At 28.6% G+C, this 22,433-nt stretch overlaps 5 protein-coding genes across 7 annotated transcripts in view; 3 read left to right on the top strand and 2 right to left on the bottom strand.

The window, feature by feature from the left end:
* LOC106790322 (persulfide dioxygenase ETHE1, mitochondrial) overlaps window positions 1-2,387 on the bottom strand; it is a 3,735-nt gene extending 1,348 nt beyond the window's left edge. Inside the window, exons 1-3 of the mRNA XM_014755126.1 lie at window positions 2,010-2,387; window positions 1,058-1,202; window positions 707-892 (exon numbers count right to left, since the gene is read on the bottom strand). Coding sequence (XP_014610612.1) covers window positions 707-892; window positions 1,058-1,202; window positions 2,010-2,159 — 481 coding nt within the window. The 5' untranslated portion in view covers window positions 2,160-2,387. The remainder of the gene's footprint in view (window positions 1-706; window positions 893-1,057; window positions 1,203-2,009) is intronic.
* Window positions 2,388-2,815: 428 nt separating this feature from the next.
* Window positions 2,816-3,810, top strand: LOC106790319 (40S ribosomal protein S19-like). 2 transcript variants are annotated; one of them, XM_014755119.1, is made up of 3 exons: window positions 2,816-2,880; window positions 3,130-3,200; window positions 3,388-3,810. In XM_014755119.1, exons 2-3 carry the CDS (start codon window positions 3,130-3,132, stop codon window positions 3,779-3,781), a joined length of 465 nt encoding a protein of 154 aa, XP_014610605.1. In that variant the 5' UTR covers window positions 2,816-2,880; the 3' UTR covers window positions 3,782-3,810. The 2 variants fall into 2 exon arrangements, with proteins under 2 accessions (XP_014610605.1, XP_014610604.1); XM_014755118.1 differs by having other exon boundaries at window positions 2,829-2,923.
* A 491-nt stretch (window positions 3,811-4,301) lies between these two features.
* Window positions 4,302-6,333, top strand: LOC106790328. Of its 2 annotated transcripts, none has more exons than XM_014755133.1 (6): window positions 4,302-4,627; window positions 5,003-5,068; window positions 5,149-5,273; window positions 5,365-5,497; window positions 5,592-5,875; window positions 6,023-6,333. In XM_014755133.1, the coding sequence occupies exons 1-6, from the start codon at window positions 4,560-4,562 to the stop codon at window positions 6,130-6,132; spliced, it is 786 nt and encodes a 261-aa protein (XP_014610619.1). In that variant the 5' UTR covers window positions 4,302-4,559; the 3' UTR covers window positions 6,133-6,333. The 2 variants fall into 2 exon arrangements, with proteins under 2 accessions (XP_014610619.1, XP_014610620.1); XM_014755134.1 differs by having other exon boundaries at window positions 4,317-4,627; window positions 5,007-5,068.
* A 1,118-nt stretch (window positions 6,334-7,451) lies between these two features.
* Window positions 7,452-13,899, bottom strand: LOC106790327 (E3 ubiquitin-protein ligase Su(dx)). The gene is made up of 13 exons (XM_014755132.1): window positions 13,466-13,899; window positions 12,432-12,565; window positions 11,813-12,334; window positions 10,767-11,736; window positions 10,446-10,677; window positions 10,048-10,361; window positions 9,718-9,960; window positions 9,468-9,627; window positions 9,105-9,379; window positions 8,807-9,032; window positions 8,627-8,723; window positions 8,339-8,544; window positions 7,452-8,241 (listed from the first exon to the last, which is right to left on the bottom strand). Exons 2-12 carry the CDS (start codon window positions 12,487-12,489, stop codon window positions 8,372-8,374), a joined length of 3,270 nt encoding a protein of 1,089 aa, XP_014610618.1. The 5' UTR covers window positions 12,490-12,565; window positions 13,466-13,899; the 3' UTR covers window positions 7,452-8,241; window positions 8,339-8,371.
* Window positions 13,900-14,290: 391 nt separating this feature from the next.
* On the top strand, window positions 14,291-22,368 carry LOC106790329. The gene is made up of 12 exons (XM_014755136.1): window positions 14,291-14,549; window positions 15,294-15,883; window positions 16,102-16,212; window positions 16,297-16,547; window positions 16,636-18,869; window positions 18,965-19,094; window positions 19,190-19,684; window positions 19,773-19,916; window positions 19,996-20,744; window positions 20,825-21,229; window positions 21,320-21,540; window positions 21,628-22,368. Exons 1-12 carry the CDS (start codon window positions 14,492-14,494, stop codon window positions 21,844-21,846), a joined length of 5,607 nt encoding a protein of 1,868 aa, XP_014610622.1. The 5' UTR covers window positions 14,291-14,491; the 3' UTR covers window positions 21,847-22,368.
* The last annotated feature ends 65 nt before the right edge of the window (window positions 22,369-22,433 follow it).

Genomic DNA, 22,433 nt, shown 5'->3' with positions numbered 1-22,433 from the left:
AAATATATTGATACTTTTGATCGCGTATCGTATTGAACAAAAATTAAAACTAACGTTATTTATTTTATTTCATAAATAAATATCTGATTTATTTTATATATAGTATAATAAAAACAACAACAACATGCTAAAACGTTACAATTTATTATAAATTTGTTTTTTTTTTTTTTTTTCATTTAGTAAGAATATCGAACGGTATTTATATATTATATTTGTCGGCAAGATAATCTTTTGATATAATTTATTTTTTAATGAAAAACAAGATAATAGAAAGTTTAAGTATCTGAGTTTAAAGAAGAATGGGGCGAGGCCCGTCGATCGATTAATCGAAGTACCTACGTGGAAGGCGTTAATACGATCCCTCACAACTATTTCCCAACCCCTCCAACCCCCCTTAGTCCCTTGGCTGCGTTTCGAAGTACGTAATTAAGAGCAGACACTATTTACTTGCCACTCCAATGAATTTACTCGAATCCCTTATCGTCTAGGTTTCGAATTCATTCCACATTGTATTACGAATATAATATAATATATTCTTTTCCCTTATATATATATATGAATATATTAATTATATATATTTAATAGTTAAACGTATATATATAATATAATATAATCTAAATGTAACTATTAAATACAATTGTAGAAGCATGTAAATTAATAAGAATGATTAGTGAAATATGGTTCAAAATGATTATATGTTATCCACCTTCCGTATGACCAGGTGTGGGTATCACCACCAGATAATGTCTGCCAAATTTGATGTGGTCTCGTGGCTCCAAGAGAATGTCGGCCTCCGCACCACTATTGCGGGAGATCATCGATCGACAACCTGGTAATAATGATTTCAATCGGCCCGTTCCTGTAATGTGGTCTGCGTGCATGTGTGTGTTCACTGTAAAAGAAATAATCGTTAATTAAAGGGGACCAATTTAACCATTTAATTTTATACATTTTTATTTAATATGAAATTTTTTTGTTATTAAATTTAAAGTAGAAAAAATGTATTTTGTTTATTTTTTCATTTTTCAAAAAATAAAAAAAAAAGATAACGACTCACCAGCATATTTTAAATTTAAACCAAGTTCCTCAATGATTTTTTTATCTCGATCAGCCCATTCAATGACTGGATCAATTAAAACAGCTTCTTTATTGTTAATATCAGCAAGTAAATATGTGTATGTACTGGACACTGGATCGAATAACTAAAATGTTTTTTAATATAAATAGGAATTAGAAGTGTACACTTACATACAAATTTTAAATTATATAAAGTTGTCGTAAAATTATATATTATATTAATAACTATAATTAATCAGATCTTACCTACCCAAAAATAAGATTTTGATCTATCTAACATAAACACTTAACATGAAGATTATCTTTTTAAGCAAGGATTAATATTAATTTGAATAAGGAGAGCGAGATCTTAATTTTTGGATAATAAAATATGTTTGCTTTTATTTCAGCAAAGCGACTAAGGAAATTCAAAAAAATATTTATGACATACTTATTGCAGTTATATATTTTAAATTTATTTATTAATACATATATATATATAGAGAGAGAGAGAGATAGAGAGAGAGAGAGAGAGAGAGAGCGAGAGAAGTCTTATTAAAATATTATATATAGTATTGTGTGTGTGTTAAAATTATCAACTAATATAATATTATCTGAAATTAGATTATACAGTCTGCTATATTTAAAAATGATAATTATATCATTTTCGTAAATTAGTTCTATGCATTTATTAATAATATTCTAATGACGTACATCAAAAATTAAGCATAAGTAAGATTAGATACTTTCGCTGTTTAGAATATACATAAGTATCACTAAATATTTTTAATACAATTATATCTGTAATGGTAATGTTATTCACAATAATGATAATATTTTATACAATATAATGAACTAAGTTCACAGAATGAGTGACGGTATTACTTTTTATATATGTCAAGTAGTATAAAAGAAATGGTAAACGACTACAAAGATATGCAATATTCACATACCTGTTGAAATAAGAAATCCTTAGAGAAAGAAATATGTTCGCTCAAAGCTCCATGTTGATGATAATTTTCTACCAACATATTTCTTGTTCTAAAATATTTTTCTGCAAATCTTAATACTTGTTGACTCAATTTATTCAAGAATACACTCATCTTTGTAACAAGTTATATCACTACCAGTTTCAATTAGAAGATAAATGATACTAAGTGCTCTAATACAATACAAATTCAGTTATATATATGTATATGTGTATATGTACATACATATATAAAGACGTTTATAAAATAATGATGATAAGTATATTTTTACACAGTATAACACTTGAAAGGTAACGATATGAGATCATCTTATTAGTTATATCGTTGATAACTTTGATAACATAACCTTTAAAATAATCTTAAATTAAAGATATCATTATCTTTGTATGAAAAGTAAAGAGAAACATTTATAAATAACATATGTACATATTATTTTTAATAGAATGATAAAAAGAAATAGCTACCTTATCTAGAAGATCACAATATAACTTGTAATAAACTTTGAAATCATTTAACCATGTTTGAACTGTCACAAGTCTTTGCTTACTAACGCACGTTAACCAATCACGTAGCAGAATGGCCAATAGTGATTATGAATTAATAAAAAAGAAATAAAATATAATTAATTTGTTTTCTATTTATAAAATAAAATGTATATTTTATAAAAAAGCTGTAATTAATATTTTTTTTTAGTATTAATATATTGAAATACATAATTCGAAAAAAATAACTGTGTAGCTCATCTATAGAGAATAGTTTTATGGTCATTTCCTTTCGGTAGATTTCCCGGGATTCCATCTTGGATTTTGTCTTTCCGTTTTATATACGTTCAAAGGTAAAGGCCTTTAGAGTTTGCAGTTATTGTTATATGTAAAAAGGTTTGAGTGATTATTATTAAATTCTTTAAGATTAGTTAAAAGTTAATTAATAAATACTAGATTATATTAGTGTTAAATGTATAGCTAAATTTATATCATAAAAAATAATATTTAATCATATAATATTCACCCATGTGGTGATATTAATGTCCAACACATTGTATATTGATTTCAATTTGTTTGATCTATTTATTTATTTATTTTAGATGCCATCGGTAACATTAAAGGACGTTGACCAACATAAATTTGTGAAAGCTTTTGCTGCTTTCCTTAAAAAGTAAGTTATATTATTAAAATTTTAATTGGTTAAGTTATAATTTATACTATAGTACTCTACTGTTGTTATATTGTAGTTTTTGAAATGTTTAATTTACACTAATAATTCAACTATAAATTTTGTATATATTCTAATATATACAAAAGGTAATTATGTATAATTAATATAAATATTATATAAATTTTAGGACAGGCAAAATGCGTGTCCCAGAATGGGTGGATATTGTCAAATCAGCTCGTTTCAAAGAACTTGCTCCTTATGATCCAGATTGGTACTACATCCGCTGTGCAGCATTAGTTCGTCATATTTATATTCGCAGTCCAATCGGTGTTGGAGCAGTAACTAAAATCTTTGGTGGTCGTAAACGTAATGGAACACATCCCAGTCATTTCTGTCGATCAGCTGGTGGTGTTGCCCGTAAAGCTCTCCAAAGCTTAGAACAATTAAAACTTATAGAGAAAGCTCCTCTTGGTGGACGCAAGCTTACAAGTCAAGGACGCAGAGATTTAGATCGTATTGCTGCTCAGATTAAAGCCAAGAGCAAAAATCAATTAAAACTTCAAGAAACTCTTGTTCTTTAAGCTTTTTCAATAAAATTTAAAATACTTTATCTATTATAATCATTTTTTTCACCTACATTTATAGAGTAATTAATTTTAAATTACTTGTATTGTATTATTTAAAATACTACATTAATTAAAAAAGGAAATGCATTTATAATTATGTTGCATCAATGCATGTATCATATACATGTATCATATACATGTATCAGGTCTATTTATATTTGTAATTTTTATTTATATTATGTTGCTTAAACTATTATTGCACAAATTCATAAATGCGTGATATGAAAACTACATTAATTATTACATTGATCATATATGAGTAAAATAATATAAATTAATAGTAAATAAAAAATCCCCCCAACCCTTTCTATAATTTAATATATAATCTTTCGAAAAAAGAAAAAAAAAAGATATATTTATATTATTTGATATAATTATAATATTAATCGAAATTTCTAGTAAATTCGATTGTATTTCGAGAATTATTACGAAAAAGAAAATAGAATAGATGGCGCCAAAATATAAATCTTGAAAGCTACCCTATTGGCTATGCTAGTTTTATTTTTTTTATTTTTTTTTTATTAAAATTACCTCAGCTGTAAGAATACTGCTGAATTGTCGAATAACATATTGACTGTGTAAGATGAAATTCTCATATGGCATCGTTACAAGTAATTCTATGTGGATAGATTATTTTATACAAAGAATATGACGTAATCTCGTTTGTTTTGACGAGATTTGACATAAGTGCATCATCATAAGTAACTGACTGCGTAGAAAGATAATATTAAAAATGCCAGTTTTTGATTTCTTTCGAAATTTTTTCACTGGAAGAGATAGAGGAGATTTTGGCGATGAATGGTAAATTATTTATATTAATAAATATGTTAACAAACAAATAAATAATAACGATAATAATTTATATCAGGTACGTTATGTCTGTGAATCTACAATAGAAAGAACTTTCTAGGTTTATTTAGATTCTTTAACATATCAAAGCTGTTTTTTTATTCCTACATACAAATATTAAAAACAGCGTTTTTAATGTAACCTTTATTTTCTTGAATAAAATACTATCTTTTTATAGAATAGAGTTTACACACACATGTAAACATATAGCTTATTAAAAATTCCAAAAATCTATCTTTTCACTTTAACCTGAATTTGTTATTAGTATAATTACATTTATTATATTTACTAATAAATTATTTTGTATTGAATGTTCACATTGATAAGGAAGAACAGTTTTCGTAATCCTATTTGGCAAAATGATGAAGATGACAACGATGATGATGACTTCAGGTATATTTATAGAGATATTAATTTTTAATGTTAATGTGTGTGTATATAATAATATTAGATGATTTCATTATTTATTGTAGGCATGTTGGAGATAATATTATCAACGATCCAATGCAAATGGTACATTTTTTTGAATCTCAACTCGATAACATGATAGGCAGTATTTTCTCTAATTTTGGTGATAATAAAATATTTATTACACCAGGTACATATGAAATTATTCAATATGAAATGATTTAATTATTATAACACTATTATTTTATTGATCTTATAAGAAATTGTTTGTATATTTCAAGGTAGCATAGAAGAATCACTGCAAGAAGGACAAAGTACTAATAGTTTACGTGATCAAGTTTTAAAACCCGGTTATGATTTGCCCAGTGAAAAAGAACAAGAAAAATCCAGAGTGGATATCGATTTAGATGGAAAGTATGTAATTTATAAAATATCATCCTCTCCTTTTCTCCTCTTAGTTTAATAAGTTTAATTAAGTTTATTTATTTCATATTCGCTTTATTCATAGAATTATTTCGGCTGGTAATTTATTCAAATCTTGGGACAAGCCTGAGAATAGAGAAATTGTACCTTCTATCCAACAATTTTCTGAAAGTTCGAAATTTGTTAGTAAAAGATCTATACGTATAATGGGTGATGTTATTGAGGAACATCAGATAATAAAAGATGGCACAGGTAACCAAAAGGAGATACTTTCTAAACAGATTGGAGATAAGAAATATGTTATTGAAACTAAGAAAGATAAAAATGGTGTAGAAACTGCAAATGAAAAGATAATTAACATAGATGAAAGTAAGTTGTTGTAATATGTATTTTTCGATAACATTAGTTATCGAAACATTAATGTGTGCTCATATATTTACAATGCTTTTATTAGCAATATTATGTAATATATAATGCATATATAACAATGTAACATTTCGTTAAATTGTTTTTAAGGTGAACTGAAAAACTTTCAACCAAATCAAAATAATAGTTATGATAATCCTAGTAAAATTTTAAATTATTTCCCTTGGGATAAATTTTTTGGTCCAAATCCAAAATTTTGATATAATATAATAAATAATAGTATCTCTTTAGTAGCACGCGTAGGATGATGGCTGTTCTAAAAAACAAAAGGGATACCCTTTTTATATTATATTATTATTTATAACATGTGTCACTACATCTATTAAAAACTTATAATGTGGTTGTAGTGTTGATAATACGTCATTAAAATAAATTATAAAACAAATCGATTTAAAATATTAGTTTAAATGTTTCTTTTACCACGCGATTATCCAATTTTTACATTATAAATGAACATTATTGTACAAATTTAGAGTTTCTTACATTTAATATAATAATAATTATTGGTTACACGATGTTAAAAATTAGTGTTGAACACAAGAAAATGATCTAATGAAAGAATTTACTTGAATAATTCATTCAAAGTGTGTAATTTTGGTGTTATGATTTTTGAACAAGCATAAATTCTTGATATAACATTATGTATGATACGTATTGCAACATCAAATGATATTCTTTACATAATGTTCATATATAAGTATATAGTACGATATATAGTATCATATATATCGTATACGTATTTTAAAGCAAATATATATATACAATCTATTTTTATAATGTATCCCAAGATAACAATTAGTATCTACAATTATGTCATATTCTTCTTGTTTTTCTTTCTTTGTTTTATAAAATGTTAATGGTAACGTGTGTATATATATGCGCATGTATATGTGTCTGTATAGTTTACATAATATATATTATTGTTACAGTGAGCAATGTTTGTATTTGCATATAAACATGGCAACATCTCTATGATTAACTCCTTACGCTATAATAACATGTGAGACTTGTGAAAATAATTCACAACTCAAATGTGAGGAACACGAATCCTACTTGATAGTTCTATTCCGATCAATCCGATAAAATTTTTCTCAAGCTTTAATTTTTTTGAAGCTAATGACATGATACGTAAAAGGATATTCATTAATATTTCAAAACTTTTTGCCTAAGCATAAATAACGTATTAAGAAAATTTTAATTTATGTCTGCAGATAAGAACCCTTGTCAATTTAAATGGCTAATCTTTGAAAGAAAATGAATGAAATGGAATAGTCCTAAATTGTATGATATTTTTTGAAATATTTTTCATCTCAAGAAATTTTAAAAGCACTTGATGATTTTTCTTTTTATTTAGTTAGATTCATATACTTGAAATAATGGATAGAATATTATACCTGTAATCAGAGCGGTGTATCTGACTCGTGTTTTTTATGTTTGACTTGTTAACATTATTACAAATCTCACACAATACCATAAGGCAAGGGATTAAGTAATCTATACAAACTAAACATCACAGGGATAATTACTTCCGTTATAGTATATTGCATGATTACATATAGCTCCAATATGTACAATTAATTCATGTATTTAATCCTATCATATTTACGTAATCATAATGATCGATAAAGAAAATGTCAATGAAAAAAGACAATATTAAACAAATGATTAATATATTAGTTACTTAACGCTATTTTATAAATTATGATAAAAGCCATCGAATAAAAAGTTTCGTCAGATTGCTTAGAAACTAGGATTGTGAATACTTAAAGGAGACATTCACGATAAAAATATAATTCAAGAATGTTTATACACAATTTTTTGACAGTTTGTTTTCATTGACATTTTCTTTTTAACTTGAATTTTCCTTTTTAACTCCACGAAATTAAAAAAGAAAAACAAAAACGTGCATTTTTGGAAAAAACTAGATTTCCAATTCGGATAGTAATATAATAACATTTGGAATCTATAAATTCCAATGTAGATTAAAAACAATCATTATTTTTGGAATAATCTACAATATTGTGCATACGCCTGAATCAATATAAATATATTAACAGAAATAGTTAATAATTTCTAATTTTTACAATATTATTTAGTTATACTTCCTCCCACATAAACCTGTATATAATATACATCGACATATAGTATTAAATCAGATTTTACATCCCAGGTTGATTTATAGTAAGTGTCGGATTAATTCTGAATTTATTTTATGTATATATATATATATTATTAAAGTCAGCAAACTCTCAGTATTTATTGTTGAAACATAAATTGTAGTGCCAAGAACTATTGCCATCCATTCATGCCTATTATGAATGAAATTATTATACAGAATTTTCATTCCGATATAATTACTAATTGTTATAAAATATTTAAAATAATATTAATAATACGTGTATTTACCTATCAAAAGATTTTTTTATATTTGTTTAATAATTATTCTTGACCAAAACCTTCTGTTTCCTCAATTGCATAATTTAATTTCTCTACCAATTGATCATAACTTTTATATGGTGGTAAGTCGAGTCTATTAAAACATGTGTGGGATCTTGGTAACCATGTATCTTTTCCAACTTTTTCAATACAAAACCGTTGAGGTCCGTTACTTCCTACAAATATATAACAAATATTTATAATAATAAATATACATATATTTGTATATATATATTCAAACATATAAATTAATTGTACCCATTAATTCAGCAAATCCTCCGACAGGAACTCTGCAAGTACCAGTTACAAATTGTAAAAGACGAGCCCTTTTCTCGCTGTCCGTTCTTGTTACGAACTGCAAATAATTGATAAACGTTATAAACATTTGATCAAATTTTATATATATCATAGAATAAAACAAAAAGAATATTAATTTACCTGCCAGAACCATAAAACTTGTTTACTATTACGCGTATAATGTCTATAAATGGTATTACGTTGCCAATCTTCGACATCGATTTCTTGCATACCACATAACATTAACTCCAATTCACGTTCGTCAAAATATTTTAACCATTCTAATGGTACCACTGAATTAAATCCATCTAAAAAGGCTTTTGTTTGTTCTTCTATACCTCTGGTCATTCTCCATTCAGTCATTAATCTAACAACAATAAGAACATAAGATAGATATTCTTCTTTTCAAATATTTCATATTTAATTTTTATTTCAATACCTAATATATTCTTCTTTATTGTCTTCAACAACTCTAATTTTATCACCGTTTTCTTTTAATTCATGATGAATGACCTGTCCAAGAATTTCAAAGTCTACGCTATAATACAATTCTAAGGCGCATTCATCGATATTATTTTCTTTTATCCAAATAAGAGATTTATAGAATTCTGGATCGATAGATTCTATATCTTTCATAACTAATTTTTTATTTAACATTCTTTTAAAAAATGGCATAGTAAAACCACTATAAATAAATCGTCCGTGGTAAAGAGCCTAAAAAAATAAAATATATTTAATTAATTTATAATATAAAATATAAAAGTAATGTAATATGTATATACGTATAGAGATATATACAAACCATTGCGATAAATCGGCCAATAAATTTAAAATATTGCAAATGATCAGGATTGACATAAGATGCAGGATTTATTTGCAAGCTGTAATTGCTTTTATTAGCATATTCGAATAAACAATACATAGGATTTAAAACTTCGTGACTCAATAAAAAGAACCACTCTCTAAAAAGACAAAAATGAAAATAATTAGAAATATTATAAAAATCTTAAATATTAATTAATGTATATGTGAATATACTTATTGAAATTCACCTGGATACACCTCCATAATCCAAGCCCTCTTCTCCTTTAAAAATGATATATAATCTTCGCCTAAGCGCAAATGCTTCTGCGTTCATTATTTGGTGATAAGAATCTTCAAATAATGTTTGTCGACTAACACTGATTTTAATATGATTGGGTAATGCATTGGTTTGACACAAGAAACGAAATTGTGATAATTTCCAACGGAATGATCTCTCGTATGCCCTTGGTACTCGATAAACTCCTTTTGGTCTTGATTATTGTGAATGAATTATTTTTAATTTTATATTATAATTCTATAAATATTAAATTTTATTTTTTAAAATTAATAATAATTACCCTTTTGGTGCACCTGGCCTTGGGTCTTGGAATGTTGTAGTTCTCGTATTATGGTCTACGAAATATCGAACACCATCTTCTGTTAATCGAATTTCCCAACCATCCGGTAATGGTGGTTCATCTATTCCTGTTTCTTGTCCTTGCGTACGAGGATCTTCCCATTGAGTTGTTCGATTTTTATGATTTACATAATATACTCGACCTTCTGGTTGTTTACGTCTTTCCCAACCAGCTGGTAATGGTCCAAGGATATCATCGTCGTCAGGCACAGAAGATGTTAGCTGTCCTGCCACAACGGCTGCTGCCCCAAGAGGCTGGATATTTGTTATATATTAAACAATCAGTTTAAAATAAAATAATATTGCTTATCCAATATCATTTAAAATATAATAACTTACTTGGGGATAAAGAAATCGTTGATTGCCTTGTTGAACGACATATTGCCTTTCACCTTGCCATTGTTGAAAATGCTGCAATCGTTCTGTGTTTGGTCTCTGCCATGTTGTACTTCTTGTATTATGATCCACATAGTAAATTCTACCTCTTGGATCTCTGCGTACTTCCCATCCTGGTGGTAATGGTTGCGGTCTTTCCCACGATGTACTTCTTGTGTTATGATCAACATAATATCTATAAGAAATATAACGAAAGTTAAAAAGATAGTTAATGTTAATGTAAACAATAAGATATTTAATAATTATATTTATTAAAAACTATACCTTCGACTATAACCATCACATCTCATTTCCCAACCATGTGGAAGAGGTTCTTCCGAATGACATGCATTATCAACTTCTGAAAGCATTGCTGATGGTCCAGGTTGTACAATAGATTGTCCAGCCACAGGCATAGTAGGTTGTCCCGCCAATGAAACTGTTGGTTGAACCATTCTAGTAAGTGAACGAGATTCCGGCAAATTATTAGTTGTAAACTCTTCTGAATGTGGAATTACAGTGCGACCATCTGGTATTGTATTTAACATAGATTGTTCTGATCGAGGAATACAATGCGGAAGAAGAATACTGTTATTTTGTTCAGTTCGAGTAACTCCACGGGCCTCAGATAAATGATCCGATCGTGTTTCAGTATTGGGTAGTGATGTTGGTTCTACTCGAGAAGTTGAACATGTATTTACATTAGAAAGAGATAACGGTTCTGATAGAGAAACCGTACTACGCCCATCCAAAGCTGAACTAGATGCAGATTGATCAGATCGAAAATTCGTTAAACGTTCATTTGTAGTAGATACGGAAGAGGATTGTTCTGGACGAGAAATTGGACGTCCCTCTGATATGTTATGATTGGTCGGCAGTTCTGAACGCGATGGTCGGCATCCGTCCATCAAAGATGTTGTATGTCGTTCTGTTGTTCTATTCATTGGTTTTTCAGGTGTTTGAGCTGCTGGTTTATCTGACATAGGAATAGCATGTCCATTTGCTAAGTGAATTGAACACATTTTACTACTTCCTGGCTTATCATTCTCGTGTGGTTTGTGATGTTGAGTAGAATTGTGTTTATCTATACCAGATTGATTGGCATTAGTGTTATATGTAGAACTGTGGTGAGCATTGCTCTGACCACAATATACTGACGACGGTGTGGTAGTTTCATTGGAATGTAATCTCATTCGACCACGTACTCCTCCATTCAACACGCTGCAATTACTTACAGTATCGCTACTGCTAGCACCTAAAATAAACAAATATATATGAGTAAAATAAAAATAGATTTATATTACAGATAAAAAACAAAATATTTTATTTACCATCTGGTACGGTACATGGAACTTGGCATAAAGATTCATTAGTATTGCTTGGTTTAGAATTATTAAGGTCAATTCTCAAGTTATCAAACAGTGTATCCAATTCTCCAGTTTTTGGTAACTGAGGATCATGAACAGGTGTAATATCATTGATATCTATTGTTAATCCATCAAAGACAGTTACTAGCTCTCCAACTTTGTTAGAACAGTAATCATGTTTATTAGAATTCATCAAATCAAACGTTAACTCCAAGTTTTCCAATTTTCCATTATAATGAGACAAGATTTGAAACAGACTTATTCTTTTCTCTCCTAATAGCGTGTCCTTTCTGAACGTACTATGATCGAATAAACGAAAATGTACTTGAGAATACGGTTTCACCAAGACATGAAATCTTTCCTCCCATTTTGGTTGATATGTCGATTTGGATACATCCGTTGTAAGAAGTCTTTCACCATCCACAGAAATTTCTATATATGGATTAGGTTTTAGGAATGATGAGCTTCTTAATACTGCCCCTTCAACTAAAATGACACACAAGTATCATATATATTTGTAAGAAAAATTTGACTCGTAAAGTAGAAAACTTATATGAATGTAATAAGTATATTTCATACTAACTTATAATATCTAATTGATAAAATCCAGATGACAAAGGACCTTTTTTACAGTGGGACATCGTATGTTCTTTATTACGATTCAATATAGTGATCCCACAAATCTCATAATTTCTTTAATCTTAGATGTAGCGATACCTAAAATATATATTACATTTTTTATAATACAAATTAAAATATTGAATTTATGTGTGTGCTTATGTATATAAATAATAATATTAAATTATAATTAGAACCGATGTTCTATTCCTATGAAGTATCAAATAAAAAAACAATCTATCGTCATTTTTTTATTTTGATTGTAACTTTTTAATAAAGCATTTAAAAGCCCAAGTTAGTTATAAAATATGGTGGAAAATTTTGGGGAAAAAACTAGGACACCCTGTATTTACACATATATACATGCATACACATACACATATATAAAAGCTACTATTATATTATCTATATAAGAAAATAATTGCTTATTCAACTGTTATATTATCTTTACGACATAAGTATAAAAGGCGATAATAAGGAACATAAGATAAATATGAGTAAGCTTTGATAAAAATTACTTGCTAATTAAAATGTAGAGCAGATGATGCAAAATATAAGAAATAGAAATAAAAATAAAAAGATGATGCATATAATAATAATAATAATAAATAATTAAACAACACTTGTTCACACAAATTAAGTACAAGTATAGTAGATCATGCCGTGAAAGCTTAAAAATAAATAAAATGATTTATGCAACTAGAAGAACATTACAATAGGCGTTGAGATGTAATAATATAGTTTTTTTTTAAATGTATATATGTATAAATTTTAGCTGATTAAATTGCATGATACTTTCTCTTCCATTTTCTTAATGGTCATTGTCAAACTTTCCCGATAAAGAATAAATACATAAAGAAATAATCAAAATGTAATTTAGGATTTCATCTAACTCTAGAAATTGACGATATCATTAAAGTTTCCTATTAATCGGTCACCATCTTTTCATGATCATTCCATACGTCACAAACATATAGAAAATCTTTGTCATATACATACTTTCGCATCTGAGTTGCGTTCCCAAAATTACCCCACCGTCGACTTTTATTAAACGTTCAAGGTGACATTTCTGCGATCACAGATCAGTTTAAATTATCACTACTGTCAATTAAAACATGTTTCTTTTTTAGTCACCGTCAAATAGTTACCGAAACTAATAGGACAACTTGATTGAAGTTAGTATTTGCCAATAACGTGATGCGAGACTCCTCTCTCTCTAGTGGTATATCAAAATATCACTTTACACACTGTGTATGACAAAAAGAAATGAATATTCTAAAAACGTTCGTAATCATTAAATTATACTGTAATAATTCCCCCCGTGTTTGACAAATAATTGAATGTTATTCGATAATTTTTCTACGATATTTGATAACTGTAAAATATAGATTAAAAATACGTATATCTTGAACATTTTATTGAAATAATTACTATGTTTTCTTCTGACAATTTCATTATTGGTATTGAGCCAATGAGAGGACGGAGTGGACACGTGGCGCCATCGCGATCCAACGGATTTTTTTTATAATTATAATTTTTTATTCAAATTATTTCATTATAAATATTGAATTAATGAGAAAATATAAATGCATCTAGGAGCCACTTAAATTGGATGGATTTTATTTAGAATTGTTGTTATATTTGTAAACATTACATATTTCATTATTGACGTTCAACCAATGAGAGTGCGGAGTACATATGGCGCCATTTTTGACCAAACGGATTTTCAACGAATTATTAACAAACGAAAAAATAGTTCTTCCGAATAATAATACACGATGATACTCATCTAGATTACGAGCAATTGTCCAATAAATGCACTTATTTGCTCTTTGTTGTAAAATATGCGACAGATGCGCACCGTAGCGTGATTATTGCCAATTAATATGCAAGCATATGTAAGGTTATGGTAATTAATCATTTAGTTATCGACGGGGCAGACTTGGAATTGGCACAATTGAAGATGAACTCGGACTGTGGAGTGCACTATCGCGTTTTTGTGAATTAATATATACGGGTCGGGACATGGCGTATGTTAATGTAGTCGAATGGAAAACAGATCAAGTGTGCGAGTGGTTAAAAGGTGCGAACAAATGTTAATAACTTAACTGAATATTAATTGTTATCATCATTTATTTATCTATCGAAAATAATCGCGATAGCCGCTTTTTCGTGAGAGAGAGAGCGTGGGAAATCTTTTCTCGATTGTTAAATTTCCCCTCTTTGTACCCTTCCTTCCCTCTGCCCCTCTCCATCCCTAGTCGTAATCATTATCATCATCATCTTTCAATTTATCGATGCAAGAAAACTGCGAGTTTCTTTGTTCTTTAGTAAGGTTTATTCGAGAAAAAAACCACGCCTTCCTACGTTCTAATTGCATAATTCGTTAATTATGTTTCCTCGTGATCCCAATAATGAATGACCTCTGTTATAATGATATATTACGTTTGACATTAGATCGTCGAACTTAAATGCTATTGTTATATATATATATTAGTCAACGGAAGTTATTTACATCCTGTTCCAATCTTTTCTTTTTTTATTTTAGTATTTTTTACATGCCTTATCGTCTCACCGATTCATTACAATATCTTTAACTTAATTTTTAATATCATAGACAATAGAGTTATTGTTTAATTATTTTTTATATTTTTATTGATGTAGGTATATATTAATATAATATTCCATATTATATATTGATTATCAATTATTTTCTTTATAAATCTTTTCTTATAGAAAGATTCTTATAAAAAAAATCTGTAAATATAATAATTTAGAATTATAATTCTACAGATATATATGTAATCATAGATTATTGTTATTTTAGGATTAGATAATGCAGTGCTCCCTTATGTTCATAGTTTTATGAATCATTATGTCAACGGACAACAACTTTTAAGTTTGAGACCAGAAGATCTAGAACATCTCGGCGTATTGAAACTTGGTCATCAAGAAATTATTTTAGAAGCCGTCGAATATTTAAGAAATTTCCATTACGAATTGGATCGTGAAAATTTGCAACTGTTAGCACTCAGGTTGTCCTGCCAAGCACATAGTTTGTACAATGAACTATCACGTCAAACTGATTCCAAACCTGTTACTACACAAACATTATCGGATGTAGCGTCAGTAGTTATGACTGTAAAACCACTAGTAAGATGGCTTGATCGTCCTCCTTTTAGTGGTCAATTGGATTATAATGATAAGAAAGTAAAATTAATGAAATTAGCATTAGAAATGGCAACTTGCGCTCAAAGAGATAGATTTGCTGAAAAACCTATCGAAAAAATTAGATCTACTTGCGAACAATTAGCAAAATTGGCTGACTATGTAATTCAAGATGTTGCTGACCCAATGATTTTACAACCTGTTACTTTGGATTTGGCTACATTAAAAAAAAGACCCGGCGACGAGTTGGTAAGATATTATATTTCTAAGTAAATGCAGACTTAGTTGGAACATCCTTTTTAGATAACGCTTTGTGTATTTTCTTATAGTGTTATGATTGTCACTTCCTTTATAGATAATTTGCTTTTATCTATACATCATTATTATAAATAATAGAATAAGAATATAATGTTATATTTAATATGTATAATATACATATAATTGAATATAATTTTTGTATTTTGTAGGGATTTTATATCTTACCTTCCTTTCATGGAATACATCAAATAGCCGATATTAAATTTGGATCAGCTGCGCATCAATGCGGAAAAATGGAAGAAGGGGATGAGATAGTTCAAGTAATATTTTATCAAAAATTCTTATTATTATTTCATAATATATTATCAATTGCTATTTAATTGATAGTCAAATACAATTAACAGATTAATTATCAAACCGTCGTTGGATGGGAAAGAAAAAGCGTATTGGAATTATTCCGTGAGAGTCCTAACGAAATACTTTTAACATTGAAAAGAAGACCAAGACACACTAAAGTATATGGACAAATTTATATTAAGCCATATAGACTTCCGAGCAATAAAAAAACTACGTATACGACAAGATGGCAACATAATCTTCCGTCTCCACGGCCAGAATTGTTAACTATACCTGATTTTACTATGCCTTTACCAAGGTATGTTTGCATGATATTTATAAGTTATATAAATTGATGTAAAAAAAAGTTGTATTTAATTTAATGTATCTATATTTTTATTAATTAGGCATACACCAAAGAATGCTAGCCCACAACCAGCAGGTATTACAGATACTGTTAGTATACTTGATACAATGGCAACCGATAGTAGCGATTCTGATAGCGAAGTTGAACCACCTGTATCTGTTCGTTTGTATTCTACCAAACCAAGAAGTTTAGTTCAAAGAAGAGCTACAATAACTGGTGCCAGTCCAACTACTAAACACGGAGTCGATATAGAACAATTTTGGAAAGAGTTGAAACAAGAACATAGCACTACATTCCAATTAAGAGATAAGGCAGCATCCTGTGCACACAGTTTAGATAGCGTACCATCAAATTTGCGCCCACAAACATGCTTAGGTATAGAATCAACGATAAGGAAAAAAAGACCTGATACGCAAATAGATGATAAAAAAGATGAATCTAATGAAAAACCAAGCGAGACTGAAATAACTCATACAGATGAATGCAAAAGTTTATTACAAGATATGAAAGAAGGTAACAAAGTAACTACTATTAATAAAGAAGTATTAAATGTTGCTATAAGAAATGTTGATAGTCCTTCTTCTCAAAAAATAATTAATTCAACTACCGTAAATAATATGAGTGATACAAATGTGCCTTTAGATGAATGTAACAATTGTATTAGTGATAGATCTAATAATAATAACAACACTAAATTAAACAGTAATGAGTTTAATGCAAGTAACGTTAAGGACCGTGGAAGATTAGATAAAAGTCATAGCACGCCTGCATATGATTCTACAGAGAATAATGTTGAGATTGATAGAAAGTTATTACTTTTGGATAACTCGTTTGAAAAGACTAATTCTTCGTCCAATGTTATGAATTCAAAGGATGTTACGTTTAATATGACTAATGATAATAAAGAAGAACAACAGAATAGAGAAAATATAACTAATGAAGAGAATAATGATGAAAATGTGATTGTTAATGTTTCACAAAAAATAACTAATTTTGAAAATAAGATTCGATTTAAGAATATAACAGATTCTACGCAAATAAATCTAGATAATATCGATTGTAAAGATTGTTTGAGGGAGAACCAAAGCAATATTGAATCTATAATATCGGATAACGAAATATCTGATAAAGAACATATAGTAGATAGCATACATAAGGAAATAGACAATACTACAAAAAGTGACTATCATAAAATAAATGAAAACAATATAATTGACTACGATACGAAAGAAGAAATATTAGAATTAAATACTAATTATATTGAACTAAAATCCGGCAGCAATAATGAAGACGACGTAGCGCTAAAAAGATTTGGTAAGATTTTACAATCTAGTGACTATAATTCAATGGAGAAACTAACAACAGAACGACAATATTCTAGTTCATATATAAAAGAAGTTTCTACAGACGTACAGGAAGAAATACCAATAAATAATTGTTGTAACTTTAATGTAGAAATGCAAGATATTACGCAACGTACAACAAAGATACAAATTAGTCCAAATCCACGTAATAGTGGTATAAAAAATTCGAATCCTATCGTTGTTGAACCTAAAATACATTCTTGTAGATATATTGAATTACCTAAAGTTGAATCTACTAAGAAATTTGAAATAAGATCACATTTAATACCACCTGAGCCTCCACCTCGTAAATATATTCCTAAACCAGAAGTACCTGAATCTGGTAATGTTTTGAAATCAGCAGGGAAATCTATAATATCGCCAAGACATCATATGAGAAAGGATTCTAAAAGTGGCAATATCTTGATAGAAAGAAGCAACGATTTAGATCAAAATGAAAGTGACGATTGTTTGAGTATTTATTCTAAAAGAATGGAAAAGTCTTCGAGTTTAAATAATAAATTAAACGTATCGATTGACAATCAAAGATCAATATCAATTGATTCTACGGATCTTAATAACTTTGAAATTTATGGTAAACAATTAAGAGATGAAAGATCGCATTGTGAGAAATATGAACCATTCACCGAAAAATTTGCTATTTCAAATAATTCATTGTCGGATTGTTACAAGTCTGATAACTGCTCTTGGAATAGCGATTTTTCTGAAAGTTCAATCTGTACAAAACAAGAACAATTATTGGAATCCAGATCGAATATTAGCAAACTATCAGAAAAAGATAAGAGCTTTGAAAAAGCTGTTGTTAATAAAGCTATGATGGTAGCTAGAAGTATTGGTTTACATGGAGGCTTGAGTAAGTCTTCTAATAACAGTCCAAGAAGTAATAGAAAGAGGAATACCTTATTAGCAAGTAGGTAGTCCGATATAAGTTTTATAATTGGATAGATATTTTATATATATTTATTCATATGTATATCTATTAAATCTCTTTTTTGTTTTAAATAGAAAAAAGAAACATATCCGTAAAAGATCTCGGTATGGGCGATATGGAAGGATGGTTAACATATCGCAGTAGAGGCGCTGGAGGTGCTTGGGCCAGAGCGTGGTTTGTTCTAAAACGTGCAGCTTTGTATAGGTGAATATATACAAAAAATATTCTAAATTATTTAAATAATATTGATAAAATATATTACATTATTTTAATCACTATCTTATTATATATATTTATAGGTTCAAAATGCAAAGCAGTACAAAAGCTGACTGTCTTATAGCTTTAACAGGCTTTACAGTATCACAAGCAACTGAAGTCAAGTCGAGGAAGCATGCTTTTAAAGTTTATCACACAGGAACAGTATTTTATTTTGCTGCTGATACTGAAGATTGTTTAACTCTTTGGCTCGATGCTGTAAATAAAGCAACGTTAGGAACAGACGTACACAATAGAAACAGTGCACTTTTTAGCGAAACTGACGAAAGTGATAATGAATATAAAAATAAGTTGAAACTCACTCATACTCCCGAAATTAAACCTAACGTGGAAAAATCATTTGGATCTTTGAAGAAAACGGTACGAAAGGATCAAATATATAAGGATCACGAAGTTGGTGGTGCGAGTTTAGATAGAAAATATTTAAGATTTCTTGGTACGAGAAATCAAAATATTCCTGTACCAACAGCTCAGTTTAGAAGTTATAGAAGAGTACTTCCTACAAATATGACAAATAAGTAAATATTTATACGTCTATAATTTATAAATAAAAATATATATAATTATGTTTAAATAAATAGAATAAAATCTTGTTCTTTTTTATAGGAAAGAAGATTGTATGACGTATTCTTCAGATTTACAAATGACAATAGCAGGAAGTACATTTTATGGATTAAGTGCTTCTCAAAGTGCCACCGATATGTCTTATAGTAATCAAGAAATGAATGATTATCGACGCCCTGCAGATAGGTAAACAATCTTAAATATCAACGTATCGTTATAAATTAGATATTAAATACGTATTTTAATATTTTCATCGTACACGTAGGTGTACCAATTATCGTAGTAAAAAACCAGACGAATTGCAAGGATTTATAACTTTAGAACAATTTATGTTGTCTCAACAAGAAGAAGATCAAAGACAAAATACAATGCAAAGATCGATATCTCCCCGAGTTACACCTATAGCTAATGATCACATTTATGCTCATAATAGACACGTTAATGATGTTTGTCTAACTAGTGAAGAATCGTATGCTGCAGATGGATATGTTAATGAAGGAATTGTTTATAATCAATATAAAAATAATAGTGAGATTTCTTCTTCGTTGTACAGAAATTCCAAAACACCTGACGAATACTACAAAACTCGTCAACAAAATTTATCATCAAATGTTATTTCTTCGAATGATAAGAAAACAGATTGCTTACACGACAAATCTTGTAAATGCAAAAATGTTATGCAGCACAAAAGACAATTAGATCTGAGTAACAATTATAAAAGAAGAACTCAAGATAATCTGTCTCATCAATCATTTAGACAAAATGATTCTTTACCGAGACGACACGAATTCCCACAACCAACAGTTCCAGTCTGTCATAGTACGCCTGATACTCGAAGTGATAGTAGATATAGAAATATCAGTTATGATCGTAATGCACATTTACCTACACGTGATATACAGTTCATAAATCATAAAGAAAATAAAAGATCTAACGATTATGCAATCCCACAAGAAATAGGTACTTTGATAGATGATCTTCGATTAGTATCTAAGAGACTTCATAAAAACGAAGGTAAATTATTATTATTATTATTATTATTATTTATATTTTTAATTTATTTTAAATGATTATATATTAATTATTACTTATAGAAAATTCAGGATCTAGCGGCGATCTTACGTATTTTGTTTCTTCTGATACATTACAACGAGCAAAGAAGGAGGCAACCGTAACGCGTAAAGGAAGTTTTAATCTTGCTAATCATTGTCGAGATTATTTTCCCTCGGATAAACGTTGGCTTGATTCTTTGAGATGCGTTGATAAGAAGAATATTAATTATGATAGAAATCGATTGAAAAATGCAGCACAATATCAGCCTCCGCCGATACCAGCTTCGTCGTTTGAACAAGAAGGGATGAGAGCCACTTTTGAGATGCATCTCGATAAAAAAGATCAAGTTCAAAAAACTAATAGATTGAAAACTTTATTCAGCACTAAAGGTCATCAGAAACCGTGTACTTTGGATTTACCTAAGGACGGTCAAAAGACTTTACTAGGTAAATTTTCAAAATTATTTTATAATAAATTATCATATTATTAATTTATCTGTGGTATATATATATATTAATCATTTTAATTTTATATAGGATCACCGAGATTGCACAGAGCGCTGTTTTGGGATAAAAATTCTAATCAACAAAAATCTTCTATCATTAGCGAGACGCAAAGTCCTGGTGATAGTGGAATCAGTCAATCTTTAAGTTCCTTCAGTACAAACAGTCATTCCCAAAATCTAAGTTACAGTTGCAGTTCAATGAGCGATTGGAGTCCGGATACACCAGGACCTAACTCGCCACGCACATCTAGAGTAAGTAAAAAATGTAAAAGAAATCGTATCAATTTTTGTTAATAATCAATATCGTATAATTAAAAATAATGTTTATATATTTTCCAGTCTAACGTTGGTGGTCACGTGTATCAAAAAGAAATTTCATCTTCGGAAAGAAAATGTCTTTCGCCACCAAAGTTACCTTATATACCACCACCGACGTCTCCACCTCCTGATTATCCTGGATTGGAGTATCCGCCTGTATTTGAACCTGGTACTTATTCTCTGTCAGATGCTTCTTTGTTACGTAATCGTAATAAGACTATCGATAGTAATATTCAGTAATGAAGAAATACAAACATTAAATACTAATGTGTGTATATCCAGTGTATATACTGAAGTACTTTAATAGAAACAACCACCAAAGATAATTCTTTTCAGTGTTACTGTAAAGTATTGTTTGATAAACGAAAATGTTGAAGATTTCTATTAATTTAACTGAAATTCAATTAGTAACAAACAAGCAAAATCTCAACTTATTATTTAATTTAAAAAAAAAAAAAGATGTTTAGAAATATGATTATACTGCTAAGAAAGAATAAATCTTTCCATTTTTGTCGTCTGTACACGTCCTAACGATGATGCTGCAGAAATATAACTAGTATTTGACAATTTTTTATAATGATAAATTGGTATCCTGTTTATAGCTAAAACATAAGTATTGAAAGGAACAGTTTCGCGATTATATAGATAACTGGAAGACTGAAATAATTGTTATTTAATGTTGCCTTCTAGGTGCTATAAAATAGTGGTTGTGTTCAAATCTAAGAACTCCAAAGAATTCTACTTTTTACTATTATATATATATACGTATATATATACTATGTATATAGTTGAAATTCTTAGATTTAAACAATTTTCAAATATTGTTT

Source organism: Polistes canadensis, unplaced genomic scaffold (genome assembly GCF_001313835.1).
Source record: "Polistes canadensis isolate GaletaPanama2010 unplaced genomic scaffold, ASM131383v1 scaffold_230, whole genome shotgun sequence".
In the NCBI taxonomy this organism is placed as follows: Eukaryota; Metazoa; Arthropoda; class Insecta; order Hymenoptera; family Vespidae; genus Polistes; species Polistes canadensis.
Note: the sequence above shows the minus strand (reverse complement) of the source record. Positions and strands in the feature narration are given on the sequence as shown.